Source organism: Vulpes lagopus, chromosome 8, assembly GCF_018345385.1.
Source record: "Vulpes lagopus strain Blue_001 chromosome 8, ASM1834538v1, whole genome shotgun sequence".
NCBI lineage: Eukaryota > Metazoa > Chordata > Mammalia > Carnivora > Canidae > Vulpes > Vulpes lagopus.
Genome location: NC_054831.1, coordinates 100436781 through 100456883, shown reverse-complemented (window position 1 = coordinate 100456883; position 20103 = coordinate 100436781). Strand labels below are relative to the sequence as shown.

Below are 20103 nucleotides of genomic sequence, written 5' to 3'. Positions count from 1 at the left end.
ATAATTATAAGCTTAGTAAATTAACCTTAAATTCATAATAAGCTTTCACTAAGGGTAAGTGGTAATGATGTGACTACATTTAGAGAATCATTTTTTCTTGAAATAATAGCAGTACCCCTTCTGAAAACTCAGTGTAGCTGAGTGGGGTACCTGGGTAGATCAGTTGGGTGAGTGTCTAATTCCTTATCTCAGCTTGGGTATTGATCTCAGAGTCATGAGTTCAAGTCCTGTGTTGGGCTCCACACTGGATATAGAGCCTACTTAAACAAACAAACAAACAAAAAACAACTTCACTGTACCTGAGCAAGCTGAACACATCTTCAGTAATAAAAAAGGGAGAAATGTATTCTTATCATCATCACTTAGTGTAGTGGTCTAAGGAATACAGCCATAGGGACACCTGGGTGGCTCAGTGGTTGACCATCTGCCTTTGATTCAGGGTGGGATCCCTGGATCCTAGGATCAAATCCCACATCAGGCTTCCCAAAGGGAGCCTGCTTCTCCCTCTGCCTGTGTCTCTGTGTCTCTCATGAATAAATAAATAAAATATTTTTTTAAAAAAAGGAATATAGCCATAGCATTTGTATGTCCTACATATCAAATACTACCTTACATAATTAAATAATGTTAAAATTGAGTTTAACAAAACTCATGTTCTCTTTTTAAAGCCTGATACATAAAAAGCTACATTAAATTCCTAAGCATTACAATAAAAAAAGGGTAGCAGTAAAAAAAAATCCCAGTGAGGTTTATGGAAATTTAGAGCAATTTTATTCATGAGAATATTATAAAAGTAAATATAAATACCTTGATTATCAGTTCAGGAAGAAACTATTCTATTTATTAATTGTTATATTTATGCTCATTAGAGCAAAATGGATCATTGACTTAAGTCTAATAACATTTCAAATTATATAGTAGTTCAATAGTCTGCCTATATGCATTGATAATGGAAGTAAACATGGACTTAGGCCAGTGGTTGTAAACTGGAAGTTCAGGAACCAGATTTTACTTATGTACATGTTTTAATCTCCACAATGTTTTTGAAAACCTTGAATGAGTTTCCAAAAACAAGTTTTTATCTTAAAAATCGAGTCTTTCATCTTCTCATGAAAAAACAACATCTTACAATATTGGGCCATCTTCTTGCATTTATACAATAATCAACTATAACATAGATCTTCTTTAATGGAATGTTCTCTCTAATTTAGCATTGTCTCTATCACTCAGTTGGCCTGTCTCTTTTATTTCACATACCTTTGCTGAGCTTTCTACTTTCTACTGAGACTAAGCATATTATTTTATCTTCCTGCCTTATTTTCATTGTTAGAAATAGTCTTCATTATTTCAAACAGAAATTGTATCAGCATAATTAGAATAAAACCAAAATATTTTAAACTTCATCAAATGAAGTGTTTTTAAGTCATAATTTCAATCATTAGTTACATATTCATAAATAGCTTTCTCATGCAGTGTTTCGTATAAAATAAATTCATATGCATTGCCATTTTTCCAATATACTATGAGATTAGGCAATTACTCTGCTTGTTTTTTCTTTTTTTTTTTTTTTTTTTTTTTTTTCTGCTTGTTTTTTCAAATTGCTACTATTTATGCCCATTTTTCACATCAACCTTAAAAAATACAAATTTCAGTGACAAAATGAAAATGATGGTTATTCTATTCACAAAAAAATTTAGGAATTGTTTGGACGCCTGGGTGGCTCAGTGGTTAAAGCATCTGCCTTCGGATCAGGGCTAGATCCTGGAATCCAGGATGGAGTCCTTATTGGGCTCCGTGCAGGGAGCCTGCTTCTCCCTCTGCCTATGTCTCTGCCTCTCTCTCTCTGCATTTCTCATGAATAAATACATAAAATATTTTTTTTTAAATTTAGGAATTGTTTTAATTATTCATATTTAATGCTATATGTAATATTTATCTTTGATTTAGTAACAAGAATTATTCCAATTTAATGTTATAATTAGTTTTTACCTTTGATTTGCTTTTGTAATAAAGATTTATCTCTAAATGTGTGCTACAAAAATAAATAAATAAATAATAAATGCGTGCTACAAAAATAAATAAATAAATAAATGATAAATGTGTGCTACAGCCACATTCATGGAATATGATATCTTTAAAGAGGCATAAATGTGGAAGTTTTTTTGTTTTGTTTTGTTTTGTCTTTTACAACTACCATATCCCTGCTTGAAATAGAGTTTTTGTATCAGCTTCAGTTAACAAGTGACATATGTTGTAGAAATTCCCATTTGTTATATGCAATTATTGTGTCTAGCCTCCTCAAGCTTTATTTTCTTAGTTTTTTAAAAAATGTTTTCATTTCATCCATTTTTTTCGACATTCAGGTACCTCCACTGCGATCCCTTATAACCTAAAATATATTGTTAAGTATATATTAGAATTACCCAAACACTTTAAACCTTAAAACTGTTTAATTCATCCTCTGTCAAGTTCCACAAGCAATGAAAATAAATATGAAATTTTAGCAAAGGAGGAAAGAAACCTACCCATCTGGGTATATAGTAAGGGAATGATGTCTGTATGAATTGTAAATTTACTGTGGTTAATATGGAATCACTGTTTCTTAAAAGAACCACTCCATTTATTTCTTTTCTGCTGTATTTATCCAGGTGGGGTAAAACCTTGTGCATTAAACTGCTTGGCTGAAGGTTACAACTTCTACACTGAACGTGCCCCTGCGGTGATTGACGGGACTCAATGCAATGCAGACTCATTGGATATCTGTATCAATGGGGAATGCAAGGTTGCTCCAATATGAATTTTACTTCTTTTTTGGGGGGCTTTTGAGACTTCTGTCGTTTTTCTCAAATAGTCACTCCTAATTAATACTATGCTCAGAATAAAGAGAGCCACATTTTTGAGAAATTCAATTTCCAATTAGGAAATATATGTCATATACATATACTATGACAGTATACATAGTTAAACTTAGAATAGCCTGTTCATATTCAAACATGATGCAAATGTGGTTTATTTTGGTGCTATAATTATGTATATAGTAATTGCTTGAGGTCTGAATATATTTTGAACTTTAATTTCTGTTATTTTCTTTCATTTATAAACAGATGACAAAGATGATAGGAAGAGAAAGGGAATAAGGATTCAGCTCTTATTCATATGGCTACCATATGTTTTCATTAGAAGACTGATACATTTCATAGCATAATTTTTCCTCAAAGTGTGAAACAGCTATGTTTCTCCTACTTTGCCTCTTTTTGAAGCATTTTGAAGCACAATGGTATTTATTATAGTTAGTCTTTACCTTATTAAAGCATTCATTTTAGAAAATTAGCCAGACTAGTTGAGTTATAAGAGCAAATCCATAGTATTTTCCTAGACCTGTGTATAAATCTAATCATAATAAGAAAAGCCACAAAAATCACTGTTCTCATAATTTTTTTCCTTGTTTGTTTTCATTTTATATTAAGGAGAAGCACAAAACTTAATCTCAGAAACTTAGAAAGAAGAGATAAAAACGCTATCAGCTTTGTGTCATAATTTCTTGCAAAAGTTTCTATCCTTCACACTACTTGCTTCCCAGTGTATCTGATGAGGATATCCTGTGCATGCCTGTGATTTTTTTTTTTTTCATGCCTGTGATTCTTATGACAGTATTAAAATTTTTTTTTGGATAGCAAAGATTAAAGTACAGGTTTTATTCAAAGATCACGTGTCTGATATCAATGGCCAAAGGTCATTGTACAAATTCTAGTACCAAACTAAATACCAAAAATATATAAAAATCCACATTTCTATGATTAAATGCAATACTGAAAGGTGGAATTTCAGCTTCCAGAATCCTGTGCTTCCATCTCCTTGTTTTTATGCCAATTATATTCAGCCAGTGGAAACAGGTATTCATTTTTAAAGGCTTCCCCAGTTTTAAATTCCACAACTAATCCTTGACACTAAAAATTGGATATCCAAAAGAGCCAGTGATTTAGAAAGGTCAAACCATAATGCTCAGTCAAGACTCCTGCTGTTATAACCCTGTGTAGACAACATGCCATTTTTCTTAATTCTTGCATTTCTTGATTAAAGGTATAAGAAAGAGTTCATTGCCAACAACTTCTATTATTTTAAAATTTGGAGCACGGTATCTATAAATGAAGAAAATCTAGGTTAGAAAATGAAGAAATCTAGGTTAGAAATATAGACGGAATTTTTTTTTCTTTAAACTTATATGTTGAGAAATATTAGCTAAGAACTTAGTAGACAGTGAAGGAAAAAGAAGAAAGAAAAGTATTTCCTGTTTTGATCTCCTTTCCTGGAAAAGCAAATAAATGAATATATTTATTTGGTTAGTTATGGTTCCAAGAATTCCTCTTCCTGACATACTGAATATTCTTCTCTGTTTTCAGCATGTAGGTTGTGATAATATTTTGGGATCCGATGCTAGGGAAGATAGATGTAGAGTCTGTGGAGGGGATGGAAGCACGTGTGATGCCATTGAAGGGTTCTTCAATGATTCGTTGCCCAGAGGAGGTGAGTGTGTAGAGAGAACTCTTCCTCACACCTCTGACATCCTGGGAATAGCCAAAACATTTGATTTCTTCCCTACCCCCTTCTCTCTACATTTTTTTATTTAGGCAATGTTTTTTTTTCCGCAAAATATCTTCAGCCTCTTAAGTATTAAATATAGATTCATATAAGATTTTATGGAAATAATATTCCCTTTATATTTGACTTAATTTAGCCATGTTTTTCCTTCAGATCGGAATTCCCACAGAACATTGATGGGAGGACCATGTGTTGAAAAAAACAAAAACAAAAAAACAAACAAACCATGAACATGTTGAGGCTTTGAAGACTATCTTGAGATATTTCAGAGAAAAAGAAAAATATTCTAGCTGTGTTCATGAACCCAAAAGGAAATTGGCCCATATTTCATAATTTATAAAGTGCAAAGTGAATGAAAGATTTGAAGAACAAGGAAACTTATTACTGAGTGGTTACTAAATACTCATTTTCTGACTAAGGCTGCACGTGTGGCTTATTACTGGTTTCTTCTGTGTTCCAGGCTACATGGAAGTAGTACAGATACCAAGAGGCTCGGTTCATATTGAAGTCAGAGAAGTTGCCATGTCAAAGAACTATATTGGTAAGTAGCATATTTTGCTAGATTTTTAAAACTGCTGAGGAAAAGCAACACAGTATCCTGAAGGAAAAGACATATTACTTGGGTAAAACATTTTCATGCTTAAATGAAGTAAATTTCAAATTTTATAAGAGCTAAACAAAAAATTAGTAGTTTATAGCGTAATCTTCACTGGGTTGGTTATTTGATTTTTAAAATTCAGTTTTTTTGAGGTATTTATATATGATAAAATACATTTATTATAAGTGTACATTTCAAAGAATATTGACATATAATAAATATATAAATAATATATATTATTACTATAAACATGAAAATATTAAACATACTATTACTCTAAATATGTTACTATATGTAAATATATTTTTATATATTTATGCACATATACCACATATTTATATATTTGTATATATATATATATATATATATATATATATATATATATACACATAAAACACCACAGCCAAGGCACAGAACATTTCCATGACTTCAAAGCATTCTCATATTGACCTTTGCAGTCAAATCCCCATAGCTTCAGCCATAAGTAAACATTGATTTCTTTTCTAACATCATGTATTTTATTTTTATCTGTTCTGGAATTTTACATGAATGGGATCATAAAGTCTTTACTCTTATGTCTTTTTTTTTTTTTCCACCTAGGATGTTTTTGAGATTCATCCACATTTTTGAGTGATAAGTTGAATATATCTGAAGTTTATTTCTTTATATTGCCAAGTATTATTCCATTGTGAGGACATACCGTAATTTGTTTATCCACTCACTTGATGGATGCTTGGGGCATTTCCAGTGTTTGACTCTTATGAATATAGCTTCTTTGAATATTTATAGAGAAACATGATGTAGACATGTATTTTCATTTCTTCTGGATAAAAACTAAGGAGCAAAATTGCTGGGTCATATAATATGTACATGTTTAACTTTATAAGAAATTACTAACTTGTTTTCCAAAGTGGTTGTTATCATTTATAATCCCATAAGTACTGTAGAAGAGTTTGGTTGCTCCATATTCTTGTCAATATTGTTGAGCTTTTAAATTTTACCCTTATAGGTGTCTTCTTTGTGAAGTGTCTCAACAAATATTTTGCCTACTTTACTTTTTTTTCTTTCAGTCAAATTATGAATTCTTTGTATATTCTAATTACAAGTCTTTGTTTACATATACATTTTATGAATACTTTTTTCCAGTTAGTGGCTTGTTTATGCCTATTCTTAATGGGTCCTTTAATTTTCATGAAATCTAATTAATTAATTTGTTTACAGTTTATACTTTTGTGTCCTACCTTTGAAATTTTGCCCACCCCAAGATTGCAAATATTGTCTTCAATGTTTCTTAAAGAATTTATAGTTTTAGAGGGTACCTGGATGGCTCAGTCAGCATTTGACACTTTGTTTTGGCTCAGGTCATCATCTGAGGATCATGAGATACAGCTCTGTGACTGGCTCCATGCTCAGCATATAGTCTACTTGAGATTCTTTTCCTTTCTCTCTCTCTCTTCCCCTGGGGATCTATTTCTGCTCCCTCCCATTGATATGTATGTGGGTGCTATCCTTATATCAGAACTACACTGAATTAATAGAGTTTTCTAGTAGAATTCCAAAATAGGAAGCATTAGGTTCTCAAATTTGTTCTTTCTCAAAATAATTTTTGTGTATCTAGGTCTTTTACATTTGTCTACACAGTTTAAAATCAACTTGACAATTTCTAGAAAAAGAGATCACATGGAATTATGTAACATCAGCTTGGGAGAATTGATATCTTAAAGATATTATATTCTAGTACGTGAAAAGATTTACCTGTATGTGTATTTAAGTCTTTATATTGTTCACCACTGTTTGTTTTTTTTTTTTTTGATGTACAGGTCTCCCACCTATTTTTTTCTTAAATCTACCACTAATTATTTCATGCTTTTTTATATTATTATAAATGGTATTGATATTTTAATTTCATTTTTGAATGATTTGTTCTTATATAACAATAATTGATTTCTTTTTGTATTGACCTCATGTCCTGTGATTCTTCCAATTTGTGAGAATGGAGTATCTTTCCATTTGTGTCATTTTCAGTTTCTTTCATCAATGTTTTATACTTTTTATAGTACATGTCTTTTACCTCCTTAATTAAGATTATTCATGGATATTTTATTCTTGTTGATGCAATGGTAAATAGCATTGTTTTCTTAATTTCTCTTTCCGCTACTTCGTTATTACTGTTATAGAAATACTACCAATTTCTAGGCATTAATTGTTTTCTGCAACTTTACTAAATTCCTTTATACTTCTGATAGTTTTTTGATGGAGTCTTTAGGGTTTTATATGTATACTAGCATCATGTCATCTATAAATAATGACACTTTAACTTTTTCCTTACCAATTTGGATGCCTCTTATTTCTTTTTTCTTATCTGATCACTGTGGCTAGGATTTCTAGTACTATTGAATAAAAGTAGTGAGAGTGGACATCGTTGTCTGGCTCCTGATATTATAGGAAAAACTCTCAGTTTTTTATCATTGAGTATAATGTTAGCTGTTGGTTTTTCATGTATGGCCTTTATTAAATTGTTAAGGTATGTTCCCTCTAAACCACTTTATTGAGAGTTTTTATTATTAATGAGTGTTGAATTTTGTCAAATGCCTTTTCTGTATCTATTGAGATCATATGATTTTATCCTTCTTTCCTTTTCTTGATCATGCTAGTGAGGCATTTGTTAATTTTATTGATCTTTTCAAAGAAAAAGCTGTTGGTTTAAATGATTTTTTTTCCTGTTATTTCTCCATTTTTCATTACATTGATTCCCACTGTTCTCTGTTTCACTTTTTTTCTACTCCCTTTGCGTTTGTTATTTTTAGCTTCTCAATATAGATTGATTTAAAGAATATTTGTCTACTTTAAAATAAGCATTTTGTACTATAAATTTCCTGCTAAGTACTGCTTTAACTTCATCCCATATATTTTAATACATTGTATATTTCTTATCAGTTTCAAATATCTTCTTATTTACATTGTGACTCAAGGCTTAGAAGGTATTATTTAGTTTTTGAGTATTTGGGAATTTCCCAGATCTTTTTAAACTGATTTCTACTTTAATTCACTTATAAAGGGATGCCTGGGTGGCTCAGCGGTTGAGCACCTGCCTTCGGCCCAGGGTATGATCCTGGAGTCCCAGGATCGAGTCCCACATCTGGCTCCCTGTGGGGAGCCTGCTTCTCCCTCTGCCTGTGTCTCTGCCTCTCTCTCTCTCTCTCTCTCTCTCTCTGTCTCTCATGAATAAATAAATAAAATCTTTAAAAAAATTAATTCACTTATGAAGATGACATACTTTGTATGATTTTCATTCTTTTACTAGGGTTTGTTTTATGGCCCAGCATATGGTCTTAGTAAATGTTCCATGTGTACTTGAGAAAAATGTGTATTCTAATGTTATGGTGTTTAGCATTCCCTAAAGGTCAATTCGTTTAAAGCAGCCAATAGTTGTGTTGAAGTCTTCTATATTCTTATTTTCTGCCTTCTTGTTTAAGCAATTATAGAATCATGTTGAAATCTCCAACTAGAGGGGCAGCCCGGGTGGCTTAGTGGTTTAACGCCGCCTTCAGTCTAGGTCGTGATCCTGGAAAGCCGGGATCAAGTCCCATGTTGGGCTTCCTGCATGAAGCCTGCTTCTCCCTCTCTCTGCCTGTGTCTCTGCCTCTCTCTCACTGTGTCTCTCATGAATAAATAAATAAAATATTTTTTAAAAATAATAAATCTCCAACTAGAATTGTGAATTTGCTTGTTTCTCCCATTAATTTGTAAGGTTTTACTTCATTTATTCTGTAACTTTGTTATTAAGTGTGATGACATTTAAGATTGTTATATATTCTTGAAGTACCTGGGTGCCTCAGTTGGTTGAGCACCTGACTCTTTCTTGATTTTGGCTTAGATCATGATCTCAAGGTCATGATAGAGCCTCGAGTTGGGCTCTGTACGGGGCATGAAGCCTGCTTAAGATTCTCTCTCTCTCATTCCCTCTGCCCTTCTTCCTCTGTATGCTATCTCTAAAAAAATAATTTAGGGGATCCCTGGGTGGCTCAGCAGTTTAGTGCCTGCCTTTGGCCCAGGGCATGACGCTGGAGTCCTGGGATCAAGTCCCATGTCAGGCTCCCCGCATGGAGCCTGCTTCTCCCTATGTCTGTGTCTCTGCCTCTCTCTCTCTCTGTGTGTGTCTCTCATGAATAAATAAATAAAATCTTTAAAAAATAATAATTTTTAAAAATTGTTATATCTTCTTGATATATTTAGCATTTTATTATTATCAAATGTTCCTTTTTATCCCTGATATTAACATTTGACCCAAAGTCTATTTTGTCTGGTAGTAATCTAGCCACCCAGATTTCTCCCAGATTAGTGTTTGCATGGCAAATCTTTTTTCATCCATACAGTTTTCACATGTATGCATTTCTGAATTTAAAATGTTTCTTGTCAGCCACATATGATTGATTTAGATTTTTTATTGTGTCTAACAATCTTTGCTTTTTAAATTGCAATCACCAGATGAGGTATGGGGTGGTTGACCAACTTTCTGTAAAGGGTCACATAGTAAATATTTTCAGCTTTACAAGACATGCAGTCTGTCTGTCTCAAGTATTCACTTCTACTATTGTAGTGTGAAAGCCAACATAGATAATGCATCAATGAATGAGTGTATTCTAATAAAGCTTTATTTAGAAAAAAGTTAGTGGGCCATAGATGACAACCCCTTGTCTACATCATTTATATTTAATGTAATTATCAATATCATTCAATTTAAGTCTACCATCTTGCTATTTTTCTAATTGCTTTACATGTTTTTTTCCCTTTTATCTTTCTTTTCTGTCCTTTAGATTTATCAAATGTTTTATAGTATTCCATTTGATCTGTAGTAATGGTTTATTTGTTATACTTTGTTTTATTTAGTGGTTGTGCTAGCATTTACAAAATTCATCTTTAATTTATCAGAATACACCTTCAAATAATATTACACTCTTTTTATATGAGACTACACCCTTGGGCAGCCTGGGTGGCTCAGTGGTTTAGCGCTGCCTTCAGCCCAAGGGCCTGATCCTGGAGACCTGGGATCGGGTCCCACGTTGCGCTCCTTGCATAGAGCCTGCTTCTCCCTCTGCCTGTATCTTTGCCTCTCTCTCTCCCTCCCTGTCTCTCCCTGTGTCTCTCATGAATAAATAAAATCTTAAAAAAAAAAAAAGACTATGCCCTTACAACAGATTATTTGCATTTTCTTCTTCTACCCATTGTCTTATTTTTAAAATACATTTTATTTCTCTGTATGTTATAAACTGCATAATACATTGTTATTGTTTTAGTTTTAAAGAGCTAATTATCTTTTTTAAAAATTTAAAAATAAGAAAAATTATTTTCTGTTTGCCTACTTCTTTACTATATTTGGCAATTTTCTTTCTTTGTATAGTTCTGAACGTCCATCTTCTAATTTCTTGTCACTATATTTGTTTTCCCTTAAAATCCTGGCATATATTATAATAGCTGTTTGAAAGTTATTTTTTGACAATTCCATAATTTCTGTCATTTTGGGATCTATTTCTTTTACTTGGCTTTTTTCTTGATTTGGGTCAGCTTTTCCTGTTTCTTTCCAGTTGTAGTAATTTTTTATTGGATGTTGTACATGTGAATTTTTCTTTTTTGAGAGTCTGGATTTTGTTTTCTTCCTTTAAAGAATGTTAAGTAATCTATAGATGAGCTTGATCTTTTGAGATTTGTTTTTGAGCTTTTTTTGGTAAGTGCAGACTAGCCTTTATTCTAGAGCCTGCTCAACTCTAATTTTTAAAAGACATGATTCTCCTTGGATGTCTACTGAATGCCCTAGTGATTGAAACTCTGAATTCTTGCTCTGGACATTTGTCAGCTTATAGTTCTCTGGTAGGGTTTTTGTTGTTATTGTTGTTTTGTTTTTTGTTTTTGTGTGTGTGTTGTTTTTGCCTTGCTTTATGGAATTTTATTCTATGCATACATAGATTGCTATTCAGCAACAGATTCCTTCTTTTTACTCTAGACATCTGGCCCTACAAATTCCATCCCTTGGCCTTCTCAATTTCTGATCTCTCACTTTTAACTCAGTGTGACAGGCAGGGTTTGCTTGGGTTCTTCCATTTTACACTGACAGAAAGTGCCTCTACCACTCACCTTATTTGTCTTCTTCCAGGTATCACAGTTCTGGGCAATGTCTAAGAACAGCTGATTCATGTTTTTGAGTTTTGCAGTTGTTTATAGTTGGAGGGCAAGTCAAGTACCAGTTATCTTAACATGAGAGAAGTGGAAATTCTATTTATTTGATGTTTGATCCTTTAAGACAGATTTAGACTCTTCAGATACTCCTAGCAAGACCTGGATGAGTTCTTATTCTCTTGCAAATATCCCCTTGACTTAAATCTTTTTAAAAATAAGACTACATCTAGAATGCTTCTTTAAATAGAACACTAGTATTATCAAGCTCTTACTTTATTTTAAGAAAACCTCTTAATTGGGGCACCTGGGTGGCTCAATCAGTTGGGCATTACAACTCTTGGTTTCAGCTCAGGTTATGATCATATGGGTCATGGAATTTATCCCCTTGTGGGACTCCGTGCTGAGTGGAGAATCTGCTTGGGGGCTCTCTCCCTCTGCCCCCCATTCTCTCTCTCTCTCTAATGAATAAATATTTTTTAAAACCTCTTTATTTTTATGCCATAATTTTGGATTCTTTTCCGTATTAAAAAGACTAAAAAATAGGATTTCTAACATCAGATTTTTTGCCTTTAATAATGCTCTGTCCATAAAGCCACATCTTCCTCCCTTATTCAGTCTTTTTAAAATACTTTGTGTTTTTCTGAACTTACTAATAATGGCAAAAGAGAGTTAGGATCCATTCATGAAGTAGTTGAGAGAATGGGAAGTGAGAGCTAAAATTGAAGGAGAATTCAAAGCTGCTGGCAGTGGGTGTGAAAAGGGTTATTTTTACTTTTGTTTTTACTATTTTATATTATACAGTCTCTGATGTCCTTATATAGCTAAAGTAATTTTGATGTGTTAAATGAGACAAAACTACTGGGAGAGTTGAAAATAAAAACTTTAAGCTATAAGAAAAATTTAATTAACAAATTAAATAATTCTTAAAATTGGTTGACATGCTCCTGAAAGATAAGTGAATTTTCACAACTTATCTGGAGTCAAGAAAGTACAAGTAATTTGCCAGGCAGATAGACTTGAGGGAATGGAAATGGTCTATAATATTAAGGACAAGTGGTAGAGGTCCAGTGAGTCAGACTCCATGTGTCATTTAGTCCTTTTGGGCTGCTTATTCATCTGGCCTGATAAAAGTTTTTTTGTGTGTGTTTTTTAAGATTTTTAAAAATTTATTTACTTACGAGAGAGAGAGTGCATATGTTGAGGGGGGAGGGCAGAGGGAGAGGTAAGGAGGGAAGGAGAGAGAGAGAGAGAAACAGTCTCTGTTGAGCATGGAGCCTGACGTGAAGCTTGATCTCACAACCCTGAGATCATGACCTGAGCTGAAATCAAGAGTCAGATGCTTAACCAACTGAGCCACCCAGGCATGGCTGACCTGATAAAGGTTTTGAAGAAGCTACCATGCTAACAAAAAGTTATGCTGACATTTTTGTCATTGTCAAATCATGATCATCGTTATCAAAATTATCATCTTATTTATTTATAGGAATTTATGTATAGTAGTATTAATAACCCTTTTTCCTATCACATATTTTTAAAACTTTTTAATTCATTATTTTCCTCTAGAGGTTTAAAAAATTATGCATACATATTTATTGAACTCATTCTTTATAGTTTCGGAGAGGTTTTTTGTTGTTGTTTATTGTTGTTGTTGTTTTTGTCATGCTTAGAAAAACTTTTCATACCCCAATATTTTTTTTAAGTTCTCCCATATTGGGACACCTAGGTGGCTCAGCAGTTGAGTGTCTGCCTTTGGCTCAGGGTGTGATCCCGGGGTCCAGGATCAAGTCCCACATTGGGCTCCTTGTGGGGGTGCCTGCTTCTCCCTCTGCCTGTGTCTCTGCCTCTCTCTCTGTGTCTCTCATGAATAAATAAAATCTTTAAGAAAAAAGAAAGTTCTCCCATATTTTCTTTCTAGCATTTTATTATTTAATTATGTTTACATTTAAATATTTACCCATCTGACATTTATTCTTTCTTCTTTTAACTTTTTGTTGAGGTGAAATTCATATAACAGAATTTAACCATTTAAAAATTTTTTTTAATTTATTTATTTTGAGCACAGGGGGAGGAGCAAAGGGAGAGGGAGAAAGAGAATCTCAAGCAGGCTCTGGTGAGTGTGGATCCTGACTCAGGGTTTGATGTCAGGACCCTGAGATTGTGACCTGAGCTGAAATCAAGGGTCAGATGCTTAACCGACTGTGTCACCCAGTGCCCTGGGTTTATTTCTTAACTGTTTGGCCCCATTGTTCTATCTGTCTGTGTGCCAGTACCACAAGTTAACTTCACCTCATATTAGTTTAATTATCGTTTTAAGTTTTAAGACAAGAAAGTCTGCTCCCTACTCACACTCTCATCCCCAATTATTGCTTTTGTTATAATTTCCCTTTGTAGGGAATATGTTTATTTCTCCGGGTAAAACTTTCATTTCTGTTTACTAATATCATTATAAACACTTAATATCTTCTTGACATGCACATGGAAAATTACTATGTTAATTTGTACTTCTGAAAATAGTCAAGAATCCTATCTCTAAATGGAAATGGCATGGATATTCATTGTACACTCCAATGCAGTTAATAAGTGACATTGTGGTAAATGAAGTTTCACATTTTTAGGTAGACTGTATTGTTTTTTTGCCTTTGTTTTTGTTTTGTTTTGTTTTGTTTTTTTTAGCTTTGAAATCTGAAGGGGATGATTACTATATTAATGGTGCCTGGACTATTGACTGGCCTCGGAAGTTTGATGTTGCTGGGACAGCTTTTCACTACAAGAGACCAACTGATGAACCAGAATCTTTGGAAGCTCTAGGTCCCACCTCAGAAAATCTCATTGTCATGGTAAATGTGTCTTTACCACTTAATTTCTCCCGTTTTTGTAATCTGCCCTGCGAGGTACAGAGGAGCAGCCTTTATTATCTCTGTTTTACAGGTAGCGAAATTAAGGTTAATAAAGGTAAAATGGCTTAGCCAAGGGTATGAGATATGTGTAAGGTTAAGGCCATATTGCTCCTTCCATTTGATCAATCTTTTCAATGCCTGCTTGAATAATATTTTTATAACTAAACAAGGCAGATGAGAGAAATGACTCTAAATTACCCATGAAAATGGAAGGAGAAAATTCAGTATAAATGCATGTGTTCTAAAAGTTACCTTAAATTTCTTATAAGACTTACTTTATGACATTTTCTTCTTCAAAAGAAATAATAAATATCTGAATGAAGCCTCATTGTATTTTAATTATCTTCACCAGTTGTTTTCAATGGCAGGTTCTGCTTCAGGAACAGAATTTGGGAATTAGGTATAAATTCAATGTTCCCATCACTCGGACCGGCAGTGGAGACAATGAAGTTGGGTTTTCATGGAATCATCAGCCTTGGTCAGAATGCTCAGCTACTTGTGCTGGAGGTAAGACACCCACTAGGCAGCCCACCCAGAGGGCAGGATGGAAAGCAAAACATACTCTGAGCTATGCTTTGTGTTTGCTAAAGAAGCTAATTGGAAACATTTCTTGCAGGTTTGCTTCAAGCTGTAATTTAGCAAAAGAAACTTTGCTTTAATTATATTATATTCCGTTTGTTTTTAACCTCATGTAATTTGTACAGATTTGTTGGTAAAATACATCTTGGCACAATGAGTGTCTCTGCTGGTGCTTCTCCCAAGACTATCTTGAAGGTGGGCTGTTTGCTTTTCGTGAACACATTCTTGGTAAAGAACATCAAGAGTTTTAAATAAGAAAATGAGCAAGAATCAGACGGCACAGATGCAACTTCTTGTAATGGGGGATGAGAATGTATGTCTGTGTGCTTGCGTGTTTGTGATTGTGCGCTTGTGTGTTTCCCACAAACCTATTCAAACTCCCTTCTTCAGCCATCACAGTTAAGGGGCTATATGCTGGGATACTACAATAATTCCTGGTGTCTGGGTCTCTGGGTTAATGGTGTATGCTGACCCCATTATAGTCCCTCAGAAAGGTAGCTGCTAGGCGGTGGTTGGTGATGTGTTGGTTGTCCCATGTGCGTTTTTCATGGGTGCCTTTTCCCCACAATTTACTCTATTCCTAATCCTCCTCCCTCTAGTGGCCACCAATGCAATTCTTTACCTCTGGCTGGGAGAGCAGGACAGTTGGCTTCCTTCAAAGCCAACACCCTTGCTGCTGCATGGACTGGTGAGTAGAAGTGCTGTGCAAGCAGCATCTTCCTTCTCTCTGGAGACTAAATGCATCGCCTCCACCGTACACCTTGGTCCCAATAGGCAAGGAAACAACCCTGTCCCTCAGGCCTAGGCTGGGCTAGAGTACCTCACCATTCCAAAAGCAAAGAGTGATTTTGAATAGTGATATTTAGAATGGGAGAAATAGAAATAAAGCATATCATCCCATTTTATCCCATTTCCAATGTATTACCTATTTTCCCTTTCTAAACTGCTCAGAAACATATGATCTGACATGGCCTTTACCCTATCTTGTCCTGTACTCACTGAATTTCTAAACACCTCTGATTCTTGAGGCTTGTAGTGGAGGAATTATTTTTACAGAAATTATTATATAATATATTCAGTATTTTTAGACTCATACAGAAATAAATCATTGATAAGCTACAACTCCAACTTTAGTAGTAAACACTATATAAAACATCAAAAAAGCAAATTAATAATAATAATAATATCTTCTGTGTGAGGTGTCATGAAACATGGTTTTATATAATTTGAGGCATATATTGAAAGATCTCTAATTCCCATCCGTTTTATATGTAAAATGGCTACTGATTTGTGACATAGTTTTTAAAACTATAAGGCATTACTATGTATTTTAATAAAATAAAGGATATTTGAAATTAATTGTTCAAGTGAATGCCATTGTATTATATCTTAGTGGCATTTATTCATATATCTTTCTTTGTTCCCAAAAATTCATTTTTATTCAAGCTATAAATTAGCTTATCCCTTTCACATACCAATAAAGAAGTCTTCATGATAACAGTACATACATAATTCAGGCCCTGAAGCATAAGGTGGGATAAAGTTATTAAGGAAGAGTCAAAATAAAGTTTAGGAAATCTAATGAGGGAAGTCTAAATGTTAAGGATAATTAGCTTGGAGAAGAGAGGGCTGAAGGAAAGTATATTAGTATTTTCAAGTCTGTGACAGAATGTTGAATGAGAAATTCTTAGTGCCTGTTCTTCTTTGTACTGAAAATTGCTATATTTGGGGATGGTTTAGACACAGTCTTGTCTGAGGCCAAGGAGGGATTAAGTGAATTCTCAATGTTCCTCCTAACCCTATGATTCTTTTGTTCAAAAAGGAGATAGTCCAACAAATAGGGTGGTTGTTAGGCCATGAGAACTGAATTTAGAAGAAAAGCTGTGATTGTATTAAAGATACATGAAAAACTTAAAGGAGTGTTATTCTTTTCCATAATGCTCACATTGGGAAATCATAATACAAAAATGATCTCTTGTGGTAGAGGGTAAAACAAAAAGAAAAACAAGGAGGGAAAAAAGCCTCTGGAAAGAGAATTTTCTGTTATTTGTACTTTTTTTCTCTGTTCTGGAGCTAGTGATCCCAGATATTTGAGGTGGTTCTAGAAACTAGAATTCTGCTCAGTTGTATGTGATTATGACAGCAGGCATGAGGCAGTCATGAGGCCATTGCCTTCTTTGGAAGAGAGATGTACAGTGCTTGGAAGTTGGCAGGGATAGTGTGAAGAGCTGCTATTCGTCTTGCTTGGTAAGCGGTTCTCAAAGTGTGGCCAATAGACTGGCTGCATCAACACCACCTGAGAATTTAGTAAAAATGCTACTTTGGGGGCCCCATCTCAGACCTACTGAAAGAAACTCTGGGTAGACCTCAACATTCTGTTTTATATAGCTTTCCATGAAATTGTGATGCTTACTTAAGTTTGAGTACTAGTGGTTTGGTTGACAGAGAAACTGAAACCTGGACACATAGAACCTATGCCTTCCTCACTGAAGTCTGTGCATCTCTCTAGACTCACTTTGCACCTCGAACTGTATCTGGAATATGCTAGGTACTAAATAAATATTTACAGATGAGGAAAAGGAATTAATTATTTTGACAGTCATTTATTTGTGCTTGTTTTTTCCAGTATAGGAAATAAGAGTTTAGAATTGTGCATTTTCTTAGGAGATGGGGCAGTTTTTTTTAAATTGGGATAAAGTAAGTTCTTTTTTTTTTTTGAAAGGTGTTACTTATTTATTAATAAGAGACACACAGAGAGAGGCAGAAACACAAGCAGAGGGAGAAGGAGGCTCCTCAAGGGGAGCCTGATGTGAGACTCGATCCCAGGACCCTGAGATCACACCCTGAACCAAAGGCAGATGACGCTCAATCACTGAGCCACCCAGGCATCCTGGGATAAAGTCAGTTCTTAATTGGGATATTTCACTGTCATCTTTGTAGGGTGGTACTAGGTGTCTTGAAAACACCAAAATTTTTTTAAAAGGAAAAAGAGAAAACAAGAAAGATCTCAAAAAACTTTGCGTTGCAATCTCACAAGACTCTTCAGTGAACTCACCTCTTACTGTCCTGCATATGTTTTATTAGTGGCAAATAACAAACTTTGAGCCTGGGAGCAATGTTGATAGCTTTCTCTTATGATATCTTTTAAGATAAGAAATTTTGAGATTGTTTTTCTGTTGCTTAGCAGACCCAATGACAAATTGCATGCTGCAGGAAATATTACTGGTGATTCAGTCTAAGTTATGGTCTTTTCTCTGAGTAAGTGATGAAACACTTCCTTAGCCTGAATAAGAACATTGAGATGCTGTGGGTTGTTGTCTTCAGGATAAATGTGATTTTTAAGATACAGTTGTGATTCTTCCTCTGAGAGACACTCAGGCCCAGTGAATTAAAACTTAACTATTTTCTGAATCATTGTTAACTCCTACTAGAGTTTTGTTTCTTTATTCCTTATCCAGAGTGTTTTATACTCTGATTTATTTGATTCCCAAGTTTATATGCTACCATTGTGTTCATGATTAATGTGTTAATTGATAAATCTTGGCTGGGTAAAGAGAATTATGTTATTTTTAATACAAAGCTTTTTTTTTAAGTAGTATTACCCGCTATGTCTTTGCACTGCAACTTTTAAAGTTTCAAATAACAAATATTGTGTATTTTTCCTTTGATATTAGTCATACATACTCACTTTTTACTCACTTTGGCTGGATGTTTGGTCCTCAGACTTTACATCAGAATTACCTGGATGTCTTATTCAAATAATATTGCTAAGATCTGCCTCCAATTTTCGATTCAGGAGGTCTGGGATAGACCCCAAGAATCTGCACTTCTAAAAAATGTCCAGGTGATGCTGTGCTACTGGTTCAGGAACCATACTTGGAAAAACATTGGGCTAGACACTTAGATTTCATAAAGTAAATGCCTATTAAAACAAAGTGGCAAATCATTTAGGTAGTAATCCATATTGAAGTTATAATCTACATTACAGCTAGTCTTTTTAATGATAAATAGCTCTACTGCTCAGCTATGTAATAATAAACAGGATGTTATAGTTTATAACACATTTTCTGGTACCCTTTTACATTTAATTATCAGCAACAGTACCATGAGCTATTATCATTCCTATTTTGTAGATAAAACCCAAGTGAAGTAACTTGCCGAAATTAAGGCTTTTTTTTTAAAGATTTTATTTATTTATTCATGAGAGAGGCAGAGACACAGGCAGAGGGAGAAGCAGGCTCCATGCAGGGAGCCCGATGCAGCACTCGATCCTAGGACCCCAGGGTCACTCCCTGAGCCGAAGGCAAATGTTCAACCACTGAGCCACCCAGGTGTCCCCGAAATTAAGACTTAGAAATGGAATATCTAGTGATTTTTATAAATGTAGCATTGTTTTAATAAAGATGGTCCTTTACCTTGGACAGTTTTTCCTCCAGGTGGCAACTTCCATAGAGCAGTATGATATATACCCACTAAAAAAAAAAAAAAAAAAAAATCACCTGCACTAATTTGAAATTTTACTTTTTCAAATGCTTTACCTAAACCCAGTGGTTCTTAACTTTGGTTATCTTAACATTGGAATCACCTGGAGAACTTTGAAAAATTCTGATGATTGGGCCCATCCCAATCATTTATGAAATGACATTCAACATCTTTTGGAAGAAAAGAAAAGAAAGAGAGATGACTAATTTTTACCTACTTTACTGATACTCATTCTACCTTAAATTAAGAGTTCTCAAACTTTCTTGGTTCATGATACCCTTAATGTCTCAGTAATTTTTTCACAGCCCTCCTAGGCAGAAAAAAATATATATATATCTAAGAGTTTTACTTATTAAGTAGTTAAGTCCAAAGAAATTAGTAATAACCAGTATGGTATATGATGAATGTTACTGTGTTTCCATCGAAAATGTACAACATTCTGTTGTGTCTTTTGTTGAGTCTGCTTCAGTATTCTGGGGCACACTGGTACAGTTTGAAAAATATGGGCCTACATCAGGTCTACTATAAGATAGTGGCTGGAAACCATATAAAACATTCTAAAAATACTAAAGAGTAAAAACCCAGCTCCAATATGCTTGAAAATCCTGATGAATCAGGTGAAATCATTTAAAAAAGTGAATTTAAAAAATCTGTCCTAGCTAGAAAGAAGAGACACACAGAATATCTTTTAAGTTTATATGCTATTCACACACACACACACACACACACGTATGACTTAAGATGACATCCAGGGAAGAGAAATAAAAATAAATA

At 34.0% G+C, this 20103-nt stretch overlaps 1 protein-coding gene across 1 annotated transcript in view; it reads left to right on the top strand.

Moving 5' to 3' along the window:
- Positions 1-20103, top strand: part of ADAMTS6 (ADAM metallopeptidase with thrombospondin type 1 motif 6) — a 278857-nt gene that overhangs the window by 211698 nt on the left and 47056 nt on the right. The window contains exons 15-19 of the mRNA XM_041767368.1: positions 2649-2782; positions 4401-4524; positions 5060-5140; positions 14045-14208; positions 14637-14775. Coding sequence (XP_041623302.1) covers positions 2649-2782; positions 4401-4524; positions 5060-5140; positions 14045-14208; positions 14637-14775 — 642 coding nt within the window. The remainder of the gene's footprint in view (positions 1-2648; positions 2783-4400; positions 4525-5059; positions 5141-14044; positions 14209-14636; positions 14776-20103) is intronic.